Source organism: Phoxinus phoxinus, assembly GCF_949152265.1.
Source record: "Phoxinus phoxinus genome assembly, chromosome: 4".
Taxonomy (NCBI): domain Eukaryota; kingdom Metazoa; phylum Chordata; class Actinopteri; order Cypriniformes; family Leuciscidae; genus Phoxinus; species Phoxinus phoxinus.
Window position 1 is genome coordinate 28,426,563 of NC_136879.1, and position 12,297 is coordinate 28,438,859.

Genomic DNA, 12,297 nt, shown 5'->3' on the forward strand with positions numbered 1-12,297 from the left:
ACTTTTCCAGGTTTAGAAATCAAACTTTTAAAATTAGGCTATACTTCATATACCCAGGTTTTCCAAAACTGTGGGAACTCTGGTTCTTCAAAGGAAAATCAGTTGTTGAAGGGGTAAATTAAATATTAAATATCTTGATTATTTTAAATCATCTTAATGGTTTGAGAACCATTGCAATAGAGGGCCATCTCATCACAGGACCCTGAACAACATTCCTGTTAACCTGCACAGATATGGAAGGTTACAATCTTGGTGCACTAAATACTCTTTGAATGTTAGACATGTGCAGAATCTGAATGAATACACGGATCATATACAATATACAGTCCAACTCGTTTTTTCAAATTCAAATAAATGTCTTCCTCTTAAAGACCAAAACAGAAAAATGAACTTCATTAAACATTATACATTTCTCCAACTTTGCAGGGTAAATGTTTCACTACCAACCAAAGATAGGATTTTGCTTCATGTTGACGGAAAAACACATAAAATGTAGAGATAAATGAGAAAGGAAAACATTTTGAGTGCAAAAGAGGTGGTTAAATATTTTACTTGAGGCAGTTTTATTTAAGTTAATTGTTAATTCCATGCTGTTTCGTTGTAATACAGATTCTAAGTCTGTGGTTCCAGTCAGATATCCAGTAGTACAAACTAGTTTCAAGTTAACAAAGTACAGAAGAAATTATATGCATTATGCAGATTCAGGGGGGAAGAAGAAAAATAGACTATTTCATGTACTCATGCAGGCTTAAAATCAACTTTATTAGTGCTTTTTTTCTTTTTCTTTTTGAGACAGCCAAATGGAGACCTGCATTTGTCTTAGTTCTAAAAGCAACAAGGCTCCTTCAGTTGTATAGAGATGTAGCCATCCACCTACCATCATCAGCCTATGTGAGCAATACAGTATTTTAGCACAAATTACAGTCCAGACCACTGGTAAATGTTACTACATGACTACTACTTGGTGATGTTAAGCATTTTGCTCCACATGGATATCAAGAAATTTGCTTCGACTTTCTCTGAAAAACTAAATTAACAAAAAGAGCACTTTGTTTAGACTTGCCCTTTTAAAGGTTTAATTGTTTTCTTTAACTGCATCATATAATTGCACTAACACAGAAATATTACAGCTCAAACCACTAATAGTAGACATATCAGTAATAGTAATAAAAGTTAATTTCTGTAATTACATTAAGAAAAACTCAAAATATATCCAGCAACTGATAAAAATGTTGAGAAATAAAGCAAATGAACATAAAAAAAGGAAAAATGTTGTACCAGGATGAAAAAAAAAAAAAAAAAAAAAACTCCAAGAAATCTTTAAGTTCTGACCATTCAAAAATCATAATTGAAGTTTGTTTCATGAGTGGTATATTTTATTTCAATTTAAGGGCTAATAAAACAGAATAATATTAAAAATCAAACAAAGGGAGAGAAAACTGGAGGCATCAAGCTGTTGAGTGCCACTCATAAGGTTGGGCTCGGTTGCTCCCTTTGTGAGTGGGGTCTGGGAAGGGGGAGGGGGAGTGGGGTGGAGTCTCATATTGGCTGTGTTGTCTCATTGGTTTTCGTCCTCCACATCTTGCAGCGCCTCTTTATTCTGTTCCTCACCTGTGCATAGAGAAACAAAGCCATTGTTATTGCATTGCACCACAATTGTGTGTCCCTTAAAGAAATCCACGTGTGATGTGCTGTGCATTTTCACACATCATCATCAAGTTTGCAACCCTTGCAAGATACTGTGCATTAGGAGAATGCCAAAAAAAATGCTATCAAAAGCAAAAAAATAATCAATTGTGAAGGACTAAATACATGCTGTGAGAAAAATAAAATGTATCTAGTGTTACAAAAATAGAATTTGTAATTTTCAAGCTCAAAAAAATTAAATTGGCTTAAGTCTAATTTGAATGCAGTGTTATCTCATACGGTAATTTAATTGTCACACGTAATTCAGTTCCCAAAGGAAAAGACCTTTAGACACCTGTACTGTACATATCTTAGGAAAACATACCAGAATTTCTCAAATTCTAATATATTGGTACAACACAGCCATTCCAATTGGACAGAGGATCTGGCAGTGATCATGCAGAAACGGTTTGTTTCAGACATGCTGCACATATAGCACTCTGGTGGCTACAAAGATAGCAACACAAAGCTTACAAACGGGTGAGTGGATGCAATTTGTGGACAAAAAGGCAAATGCTGGAAAAAGTGGCCTCACTTACAAATAAAGTTTGTGGGCATTTAACATTTTCCTTTAGGAATCTAAATAGTTGGGATGAAAAAAGGCAAGATGGGTTAAGTTGGACGGCATGAGGTTGGACACATTACAAGATGACATGAAATGTAGTAGAGAACGATTATACTGCTGGTTTTGCACAGAAATGCAGTGATGCGCACTAGGTCAGCATATACTTTTGAAAGCAATAGAGGAACGTCAAAAAAGTTTAAAAGCTATTCAAAAAATACAGCTTTCAGTCTTATTTCTGGGGTAGGACGAATATCTTGTATGCACAACATTACATATATAAAAGCTTTATGCATTAACATTAAAAACCACTACACTATACTGAGAAAAAGAAATTCTGGAGGATGGATTCAAATTAAATATTTTTTAATCATACCTAGGCATGTTTGCTTGAATAATTTTACTTTCAAAGTAGCTAGACCCCTCCATTTTAACTCTTCTTTTAGAGGTAGATATTAGAGATGCCTCGCAAGTCCTAAATCGGGACACTCTGAAACAATCGCTCTAAAAATAGCTTTGGTTTGTGGAGGAGCTTTTGAGGATGTCACCTTCATGTACCAATGGGTTTCAAAGACACGTTTGTCAAGCTTAGCATCTGAAACGGCAAGAAAGATGATGCGTCTTACCATCTCCCTGCATATCTGAAGTCCATAGTGTCAGGTTATCACGTAACAACTGCATGATGAGTGTTGAGTCCTTGTAGCTTTCTTCACTCAATGTGTCCAGTTCAGCAATAGCATCGTCAAATGCCGCCTTTGCCAACCTAAGATCCACACATAAACTATTAAGTTTCAACATACAAATGAACAGGAATACATTGCAATACATAATACCATCTTAGTCAGATAAGTAGCCAAACACATTATCTAAAAGCTCTAGATGGCACCATATTCATACAAATGAAATAAGAATATGATTGATACGCATTCGCAAAACTTTTATTGTCTGCTGTACTTCAAGCAAAAAGATTTGAAATTGACACTGAAAAACCACAAAGGAAACAAACCTGCATGCACGGTCGGGAGAGTTGAGGATTTCATAGTAGAATACGGAGAAGTTAAGAGCCAGACCCAAACGAATAGGGTGTGTAGGCTGAAGGTCTGTCATTGCAATATCACTAGCAGCTTTGTAAGCAACCAAACTGTTTTCTGCAGCCTCCTTCCTGTCATTTCCTGTGGCAAACTCAGCAAGATACCTGTGGTAATCGCCCTTCCTGAAGCATCAAAGGAAGAAAAGGTCTGTTTAAAACATGTATAAATAAAACCGTGACCTCATAATGTCACATACGATTCGACCTTAGATTCACTTAGGAAAAAACGAATGGCTTTCATACATTTTGTAGTAGAAGACCTTGGACTCTCCTGAATTTGCAGCTGGGATTAGGTGCTTGTCCAATACATCAAGGATGTCATTGCAGATTGATTTCAACTCATTTTCAACCTGGACATGAAAATGTAAAGGTTAAAAGCATAAAATGCATCATATTCCAGAGATGTTAATGAATGCTAGTTAGCGCACACATCTTACCGTTTGCCTATATTCCCGAATCATTTTCAATTTGTCCTCCCCACCCTTATTCTCCTCTTTCTGCTCGATACTACTGATTATCCTCCAGGATGCTCTTCTTGCCCCAATAACGTTTTTATAGGCCACGGAGAGTAGGTTTCTCTCTTCAACTGTTAGCTCAACATCCATCCCAGCCACTTTCTTCATGGAGTCGACCATTTCTGGAAAATTAAAAAATAAATGTGATGGGACATTTTGCTTACTGGATTGAATCACAGCCAGAAAGCAGAATACGAGCCACAACTATGGCAAAAATAAGTACATTTTAAAAGCCAGTTACATAGCAAAGAGTCCAACGGGTTCTGGGATTTAAAAAAAATAACCCCTTCATTTTCTCCATAGGAGAATTGATCTTGAATGATAACTTGTAGACCTTTAAAGACAGACACACTGTAACCAACCGAGTTTTTAATCAATGGTATATGCTTTTGTTGAAGCCATCAACCCATATTATTTCTACTAATTTTTAAAATGACCGTTTAACAATGGAATTTTGCATTTTGGGATTCTGCAGAAAAATTGTGTATCGTGTCAAGCAAATCGTGCCAAAATAAATCTTTTAGTGCCCAGTGCCCGCCCAATCCCATGAAGCACCTTCACTCTCAAACTACTTAAATATCTGCATGCAAAATATGCATATCATGCAATGAACTTAAAACATATTTGTTTGTTTCTCTCTTGCTCTTAGAGTTGTACCTTTGTCTTTTTGACCAATATTCAAATATTTTTTGTTTTAAATCAAAGTTTGCAATGTGCGATTCATGATTGTGATTAATCCGTAGCTGCTAGGTTTGGTTCATGTTTTAAAATCAACAAATAATTTTATATTTCTATGAAAATACTTCCAGAACAAAGGCTGCTGATAAAGTGGGCAGCCACTGTTGCACTCCATGGGGTAGAGCTGCACGATTAATCGTTAATAGCAATCTCAAATCAAACACCCACGCGATATTATTCCTAAATGACAACGATTCTCCTGTATCTATTAAACCTTTTACAAGTACGATTGTAGAAAAACATTCAAATCTGCGTTGGTGCTGCAGCTGACCCAGAGAGCAGTTGTCATCTTTAGGCATGTAACAGCTTCACAAACAGTTTTCAACCAAATAATATCAAATTTTCTTAGTTATAGATATTCTAATGATCACAGAAGAACCGGAATAAAAGTGTATATTTCAGATATAAGCACTGATGTCTACAGTGGCGCTCAAAATAGAGTAAATCACCTTTTGAAAGTAATTTGACGCATCAAATAAAGATTATATTGCTAAACCGACAAGTGTGCATTTGCGACAAGCGACTTAAATTGTATTTGTCATTGAATCATTCAAAAACACTGATTCATCCAGTACTGAAACAAGTGAAGTATTAATGAGCAAGTTATTGAATCATTCATTCACTGCTTTTTTAAAAATAATAATAATTAGCCAATTAAATATATATATTTTAAATGTTCTGCAGCCAATAAGATCTTGTTAGAACCTTTACATTATATATTATTTTGTTTAGTTGTATATTCAGAATCATGGAAGAACCGTGATCTCCACTTTAAACAACAACAAAAATGTGTGTAATATATATATACACTTATTCTCAATTTATCCAGTATCGTGTAGCTCTACTATGGTGTGTGTGAGTATTATGCATTTGTTGGAATAAGAGATAAACATTTACAACATATGTAACATACATTTGCACTCATTCCCCTTGTCTAGGCAGTATTCAATAATAAAACACTGTGCATACCCTTTGTTAATGAACCATTATTCTACATACTATCAGCAAGCATACTTTTAAGTGCTGAGTGAAAACCCTAGAAACCTAAAATAGGTTAATGGGTGACTAAACTAGACAATAAATTACCAACAAGGCACGGTTATAGCTGTTGGTTTAGTATATCGTTAAAATCACGAACACCACAAACAAGAGAGACTCTACAGTATGAAATGAAATCTCACTGCAACGCTACTGTATCTGAGCTTACAAACATTAATTGCTTTGTTTCACTGTACAACGGCTGCGTCTCTAAATCTACTGAGGTGCCTGCCTAGACAGCATTTTTGGGTATCATAGCTCAACGCGCCCATAATACGCAAAAAGTAGGCAGCTCAAAAGGTTTTGAGACACAGCCACGGTCTGTCGTAATGTGCTGCGGGGCTAAACGCAGAAAAGGGCGGCCCTGGTACCGAAATAACTCCTTATCGTTATTAATTGGGTCGATTGAGACAGCTGTTAACTAACATTTGAACCGTTCTTCGACCACATGAGCCTTGAAGACTGCAGCCACCCCCTCCGCCATGGCTAGCAACAGCTTGCCTCACCCACTAACTCTCCGCCATTTTGTCTCCTCAATAAACGTCTCCATCTTCATATGCCATTCTGTAGTTACCCCAATATCACATCGACAGAATTAACGGACAGTACAAATAAAATAATCAACGTTTTTAAAGGGTAAACGGAGATCGGTTTGCCATTTACAGGGTGTTCGCTTGCTGTATACGCGAATTAAGCCAGCTAACCCGAACGTCAGTTAGTCTGTCTGAGCACTCGCTTTGTAAAAACAACGTTCCCGTTACTTCTCAATGTCTCTTACCATCATATCTCTCCGCCTGCTCGGCGAGCTTGGCTTGGTACACCAAATCCTCCCGGTCACCCATGGTGGACAGCGCGCGGCGAGCGTGTTTTGTGAGAGATTGGGAGTAAAGGAGGAGTGTGAGTTCACCGGCAGGCCCCTGTGCGAGCAACAGCTGCGGATTGAATGGTGGAGTAAAGATGGCGTTACACCTTCATCCGGGTACTTTCACACAGAGCAGCTCCACACACTCCCTCTCTCCCCTTACGAATGCTGGATTTCAACCCTCTTTATTTGAATAGAGAATTAATTATATGTGCGTTTCTGCTATTTTTGTTACCAAACATTGTGTATTAAAGTGGCACATGTAGGGCCAACGTTGTTCTATAAAAATGTCAATAGAAACTCTTGAATTTAAAGGAAAAGTTCACCCTCCAAAAATGAACATTGTCTTTTACTCACCCTCATGTCGTTCTATGGTGTGTAATTGTTAGAAATATATTAGTTTAAAGAAAAGTCCATTTAAAATAACACATTAACAAATTTGAAATGAAAACTTAAAGGAATAGTTCACAATTTTTTTTTTTACATTTTAATTCTGTCAGCATACAATAGATATTTTGAGAAAATCTGTGATTGTTTAGTCCAAAACATAGAAGTAAATGGTAACCAATATTGTTTGGTTACCAAAACTCTTCAAAATAATTATCTTATTTTATGTTCCGTAGAATAAAGTCAGTCATACAGGTTTGGAACAGCATGAGGTAAGTGTTTTATCATTTCAATTGAACATATTATAAATAAAATAATACATTCATCCATTCATATAATTTTAAATGGTATTGCATTTGGGCCTAAACTTGCTTTACAAGTAAATTTCTATCAATTACACCATAGAAATGATGTGCCATATTAGTGTAGATCACTAACAATGTACAAATGTGCCTTTGAAATACCATTGTACATGATAAATATGGTAATCATCTATCACACTATATTTTCAAAGTACCATGCTATTACTATCTGATACAACTTTACAATTTTCAACCAGGTTGGCTTGTCAGAATTAATAATAGCTGGTCATAAAATTAAACAGTGACTTATACTATGGTAGGATAATGAAACAAGCACTTCTCCATCACGTTGATCTTAATAACAGAGTAATGTAATACAAGGCATGATATTACAGACAGAGGCCAAGTAAAAGGTTTAATAGCATTACTATAGGGGTCAACTTTATTTCATGTACATGAATAAAACTGTAACAAAAACGTTGGATTTTTTTGTGTGACTTAAAACACTGTTCTGACAGACTTGAATGCACATAAAGGATAACACAAGATTAATTTCACAAAATTACTGTGTTGATATTTAGGTTCTAAAACATAATACCTTGGGTACAATTAAAATGTATAGACACGACTGTTGCGATTACTCATTCAACTCAGTCATAGAGGAAAGTGATGCTTTTTTTTTTTAAAGGTGAAATCATTCTCACAGGACACAGGTGAGAGTTCAGACTCCAGCTTTGCTTTGTGGCTGATTTTAGTGATCTAATTTCATAAAGGTAATTTGTGACTGAAACAGACAGTTAATAAGACAGATCATGAACATCAAAGTCCTTCATAATTACGACTTAAGCGACAATTACATAACATGGCCGGCTTGCTGTCACAACATACAGCTAACCTACACACACACAACAAAGCTTTCTAACATTAAATGTGACATAACTGAATAGTTTCCAGGTGATTGTCATTGTTACCAAACAAAGTTAGTCAACTTTTCTTTTTAAAAGTAACAACACATAAAGGTAAAGGGTAAAAATATTAACATTTGATAGTGTTGTTCTGGTAGCCTGTCTATTAGTGTTATAATTTATACATTTGTCCACAGATATTCGATTTCTATTCTCTCATACAGTCAATAGTAATGGAAGCAGGTTAAAAGAAACATTTCTGCAAGGTTGAACAAAACATACTCCACTTTTCAACGCATTCAACAATTTAGGCTAAAGACAATGCTGATTTGGTCATTGACAACAATCTGCAATTAAGGCAGGCAATTAGGAAAACAATGTCTTACTTGGGCATTAAAGAACAAAATACACCGTTTCTGCATTGAAATAGATAATACAGGCATGATGGAGACTGATGGTTAAAAAAAGTCAATAGCCAGATGAACCGATAGTAGATAAAGACTACTCGTATGTGCAAAATCAATTGAGCAAAACACATTTGAGGCATCAGGTTAGGCTTTGCACAATGTGACACTTCATAAAATCCTACTAGGTTATTGTAAAGATAACTGGGTTGTTTTAGAAATATCTATATCTAATAATATTAAAGCAGTTTTGGGTCACAACATATAAGAGAGGCACTACAAGAACCACTCATTGTATTTTCAACCTTGGCAAGGGAAGTTCTGGCAAAAACATTAGTTAATTTGAGTGGAAAAGTCACAATGTTGGATTTTTATTTAAAAACAACAACAAAAGTCTATTTAGTCTATCATATATTGACGTATTGAGTCTAGCATTAGAAATTACGGTTACACATTCAACAAAACCGCATTTAGTGTAATACTTCCAAGTACAGCAATAATGGTCAAAGGAGCAAGTAGCGTTTCCTGATAATATATAATGAAAATGTAGTAAAACAGTTATTTAGCGGTAGTGAATAATGATACATGGCCCATTTTGTATACATTAGAAATGTTGTGCATAAATAAAACGAAATGCGGTGAGGGTTCGGGCTACTCCATCTTTTATATAGTGTGCCGCCCCATCCGTCTGACTGGTGCTGAGCCAGTAGTGACTGACAAGCCAATCAAAAAGACTATTCAAAGCACGTTCGACCTGCATTTCTGAATATTTTCATGTAGTAGATGATTTGTAGTGTAAAAAGCTGTTGTGTTCTAGGACACTAAGTAGTGTATGCTACCGCATTCAAAGAAGCAAAGGAACAGTCCCTTGATAAGACACCAAACCGCTCATGTTTTAAGTCCAAGCAGGCTCTTCCTCTTTTCGCAGTTCACAAGAAGCCACACACTAATGCTCCTCGCTCTGTAGTGTATGGTGTTGTGTGGAATTTAGTGTTTACTTGGTAAATATCTTCAATTATTGCATAAAATCTAACAAGGGAATTGTTGCAGGTACGGTGTACATTGGCATGAGAAACAATGGCACAAGGTAATGATGAGGCGGACAGGTTAAGGGCAGTAGTGAGGATGTGTGAGGAGCCGGAGTGTGTGTATGTGTGTGAATGAGTGTACATCTAAGGGCTGCTAGGGAAGACAGTCTGCTCTCTCAGCTCAGTTCGTCCTCTGGATTGTGCTGGTCCAGCAAGCGGACATGGGTAAAGGGAAAATGGCCATGCTTTCCCTTGCACTCACCCTCCCACTGCCCATTTACATTGATCTTGGTCACCTTCACCATGTCGCCAACCTAACAACACAAGACAAAAGACCAAGTGTTAGAAGTGGAGGAATTACTTTGTAAATGTAATGTGCAAAACAGACTTAAACAGAGAATTACAGTTCCACTGGGAGGCGCCAAAACAAAACAAATATTTCTCAAAATGTAATTTAAATGCAGATGTTTTTAACATATAAAACAAGTATTCTGTGTGTCTGTTTAATACAATGTTGTAAATTAAAAATAACTTATTTTTTTTACCTCCAAAGCAAGAGCAGTTTTATCATAGGCATTGGGAACTCTCTTCTGAATTGCCCTGGCATAAACCGGGCCATTCTGTAGATTGGGTAAGGATGTGGGCTGGGCATACTGGCCCGGTTCACCAAGCAGAGGCGGAGACTGAGAGCTGTGGCCGTCGGAGTTGCCGTGAGCGCCGGATCCTCCGACAGACCCCCCAGGGGCCCCTGATGTTGGCGAGGCCGGCCGGTACTTCTCCACGTAGGGCACAGGGATCATGCCGACACGGCTTTCAGAATTCTGAGCGTTCCACCACTGCTCCTCCGGCTTCTCCAGTACTCTGAGAATATCACCCTTTCGAAATGGAAGGTCCTCGTCGTCGTTGCCGGGGAAGTCGAAGAGAGCTCGGACGAACTCCTCTTCAAGCCTCTGAGGAACTCCTCCCGTTCCCGCATTAACGCTGATAAAGGACGAGTGCTTGGCTTTGCTAATGGGCTCAATGAGAGTGGTGGTATCCAGGTAGTGAATCTTATAGAACTCCAACAGGGCAGGTAAGGCATCGAATTCCTGATCTCCAATACGGAACCGAGGAGGAGCAAGTCCTGCGGGATGACAGCAAGAGAGCACATATGATGGATGGACGATCAAGATCTGCTTTACCTTAATCTAGTTTTGTAAACAGTGGAAGTGATGATTAATATTGTTGTATAAACGTCTGTTTTCGAAAATACCACACTTTTTTTAGGCTCAAATCGGAGGAATAGCTGTATAATAGCATTGCTGATTGAATATCTACAAACAAAAGTGAACGTTTTTTATATAATATATATATATATATATATATATATATATAGAAAGAGAGAGAGATTCACAGTAACGTTACAGTAAAACGACTACATTATCTGAATGACTGAAACAAAAATACAGTTTAAATAGGAAAAAATACTGATTTCTGTTTGTGTAAACATCTTAAAGAACACACTGAATTACTACGTAATACTAGATTGACGCGAAAAAAAAATACACTGAATGTGCCAACTATTCATAGTACAGAAGTACACAAGTTTCTAATTGGGCTGCTAAGCGTTTTGCTAAAGCAGTATTTATTGGTCCCGTCGGTTTCAGTATTTTTAGATGCACCGCTTAACTTACCTGGTCCGGACTGGCGATTGCTGCTGATGCTGTTTATTATGTAATGAGAGACTTTGGAGTTCTCCGACACAGACAGCACGTAGTCCCCGGGAATAGTGATCGAGTCCCGCACCAGGAACACTCCATGCCTCTGCCCTTGGAGCAGCGAAACCGCCTCTTGCCGGCTTAATCTCCCCCAATACCAGCTCCCTCGGTCTTCCGAATCAAAATTTCCGGCCATGACTAGCGCAAGAAAAAAGCCCAGGCTTCACAGGCCTTCCCTTCGCCTCTCCTTATCCGCAAGCAGCGTTCAACTCATGCAAAAACTTTACCGCGTTCCGTTGTTGAACACGTTTCGAAAACGCGCAGCATTCGCACACTTTTCTACGCTTTTTTGTTCCAATCGGGTAAGAAAACTACCGACGCCGGAATCCCAACGTGCATGAGACGCAAAAACTAACACTATTCGCTCAGATCCCCTGATAATGTTTAGTGTAAACCAAAACGTACATTGGAAGTTGTCACAAGGAAGTTCAAATATTTCAAATGGCGGACAAGGGAAACAATTTTTGACCTTATTTCCCGGAGGTGACGCAATAATTGTCAATTCAGGTGGTGCCTATAAGTAGCCATATTGATGCGGTCACTTTTAAAAATGAGGCCATAGCCCGTATTATTCTACAGTTTAATTGGCTGTTGTAAATACAAAATTTTTATTTACTTTTATTATTTAATTTGTGGTTTGTGATTTGCCCATAAGAACATTTTATAAAGTATATTGACATTTATTTACAAGAAGTATATTATGTATTATATAATTGTTACATTCACACGATCAATGCTTTACTATCAATAATCCAAATTTCACTAAAACACATCTGGTTTGTTGCTGGTCCAAGATGGTCTACTAACTTATCAGCTAATGATTAGCTAGAAACCAACTATCATGTTCAAAAACAAGAGTTAAAAAAAGGATTATCCAGCAGTCTAAACCGTATTTCAGCAAGGCCATTCTTATTTTCTTACACAAATTTACTTATTTATAGCCTCATTCGCTAATTTAGTCAAAGGTCGTTGAAACGGAAGTACGCAAACACGGTCGTTTACATAAAATAATTAATGCACGAA

At 37.3% G+C, this 12,297-nt stretch overlaps 2 protein-coding genes across 3 annotated transcripts; both read right to left on the reverse strand.

Annotated features, from left to right (window-relative positions):
- Window positions 1-743: 743 nt before the first annotated feature.
- ywhae1 (tyrosine 3-monooxygenase/tryptophan 5-monooxygenase activation protein, epsilon polypeptide 1) lies at window positions 744-6,857 on the reverse strand. Of its 2 annotated transcripts, XM_079610603.1 has the most exons (7): window positions 6,408-6,651; window positions 3,776-3,975; window positions 3,582-3,688; window positions 3,255-3,461; window positions 2,875-3,011; window positions 2,226-2,265; window positions 744-1,611 (listed from the first exon to the last, which is right to left on the reverse strand). In XM_079610603.1, the coding sequence occupies exons 1-6, from the start codon at window positions 6,469-6,471 to the stop codon at window positions 2,258-2,260; spliced, it is 723 nt and encodes a 240-aa protein (XP_079466729.1). In that variant the 5' UTR covers window positions 6,472-6,651; the 3' UTR covers window positions 744-1,611; window positions 2,226-2,257. The 2 variants fall into 2 exon arrangements, with proteins under 2 accessions (XP_079466729.1, XP_079466728.1); XM_079610602.1 differs by lacking the exon at window positions 2,226-2,265 and having other exon boundaries at window positions 6,408-6,857.
- A 712-nt stretch (window positions 6,858-7,569) lies between these two features.
- Window positions 7,570-11,767, reverse strand: crk (v-crk avian sarcoma virus CT10 oncogene homolog). The gene is made up of 3 exons (XM_079611321.1): window positions 11,191-11,767; window positions 10,063-10,640; window positions 7,570-9,831 (listed from the first exon to the last, which is right to left on the reverse strand). The coding sequence occupies exons 1-3, from the start codon at window positions 11,408-11,410 to the stop codon at window positions 9,694-9,696; spliced, it is 936 nt and encodes a 311-aa protein (XP_079467447.1). The 5' UTR covers window positions 11,411-11,767; the 3' UTR covers window positions 7,570-9,693.
- Between the last annotated feature and the right edge of the window lie 530 nt (window positions 11,768-12,297).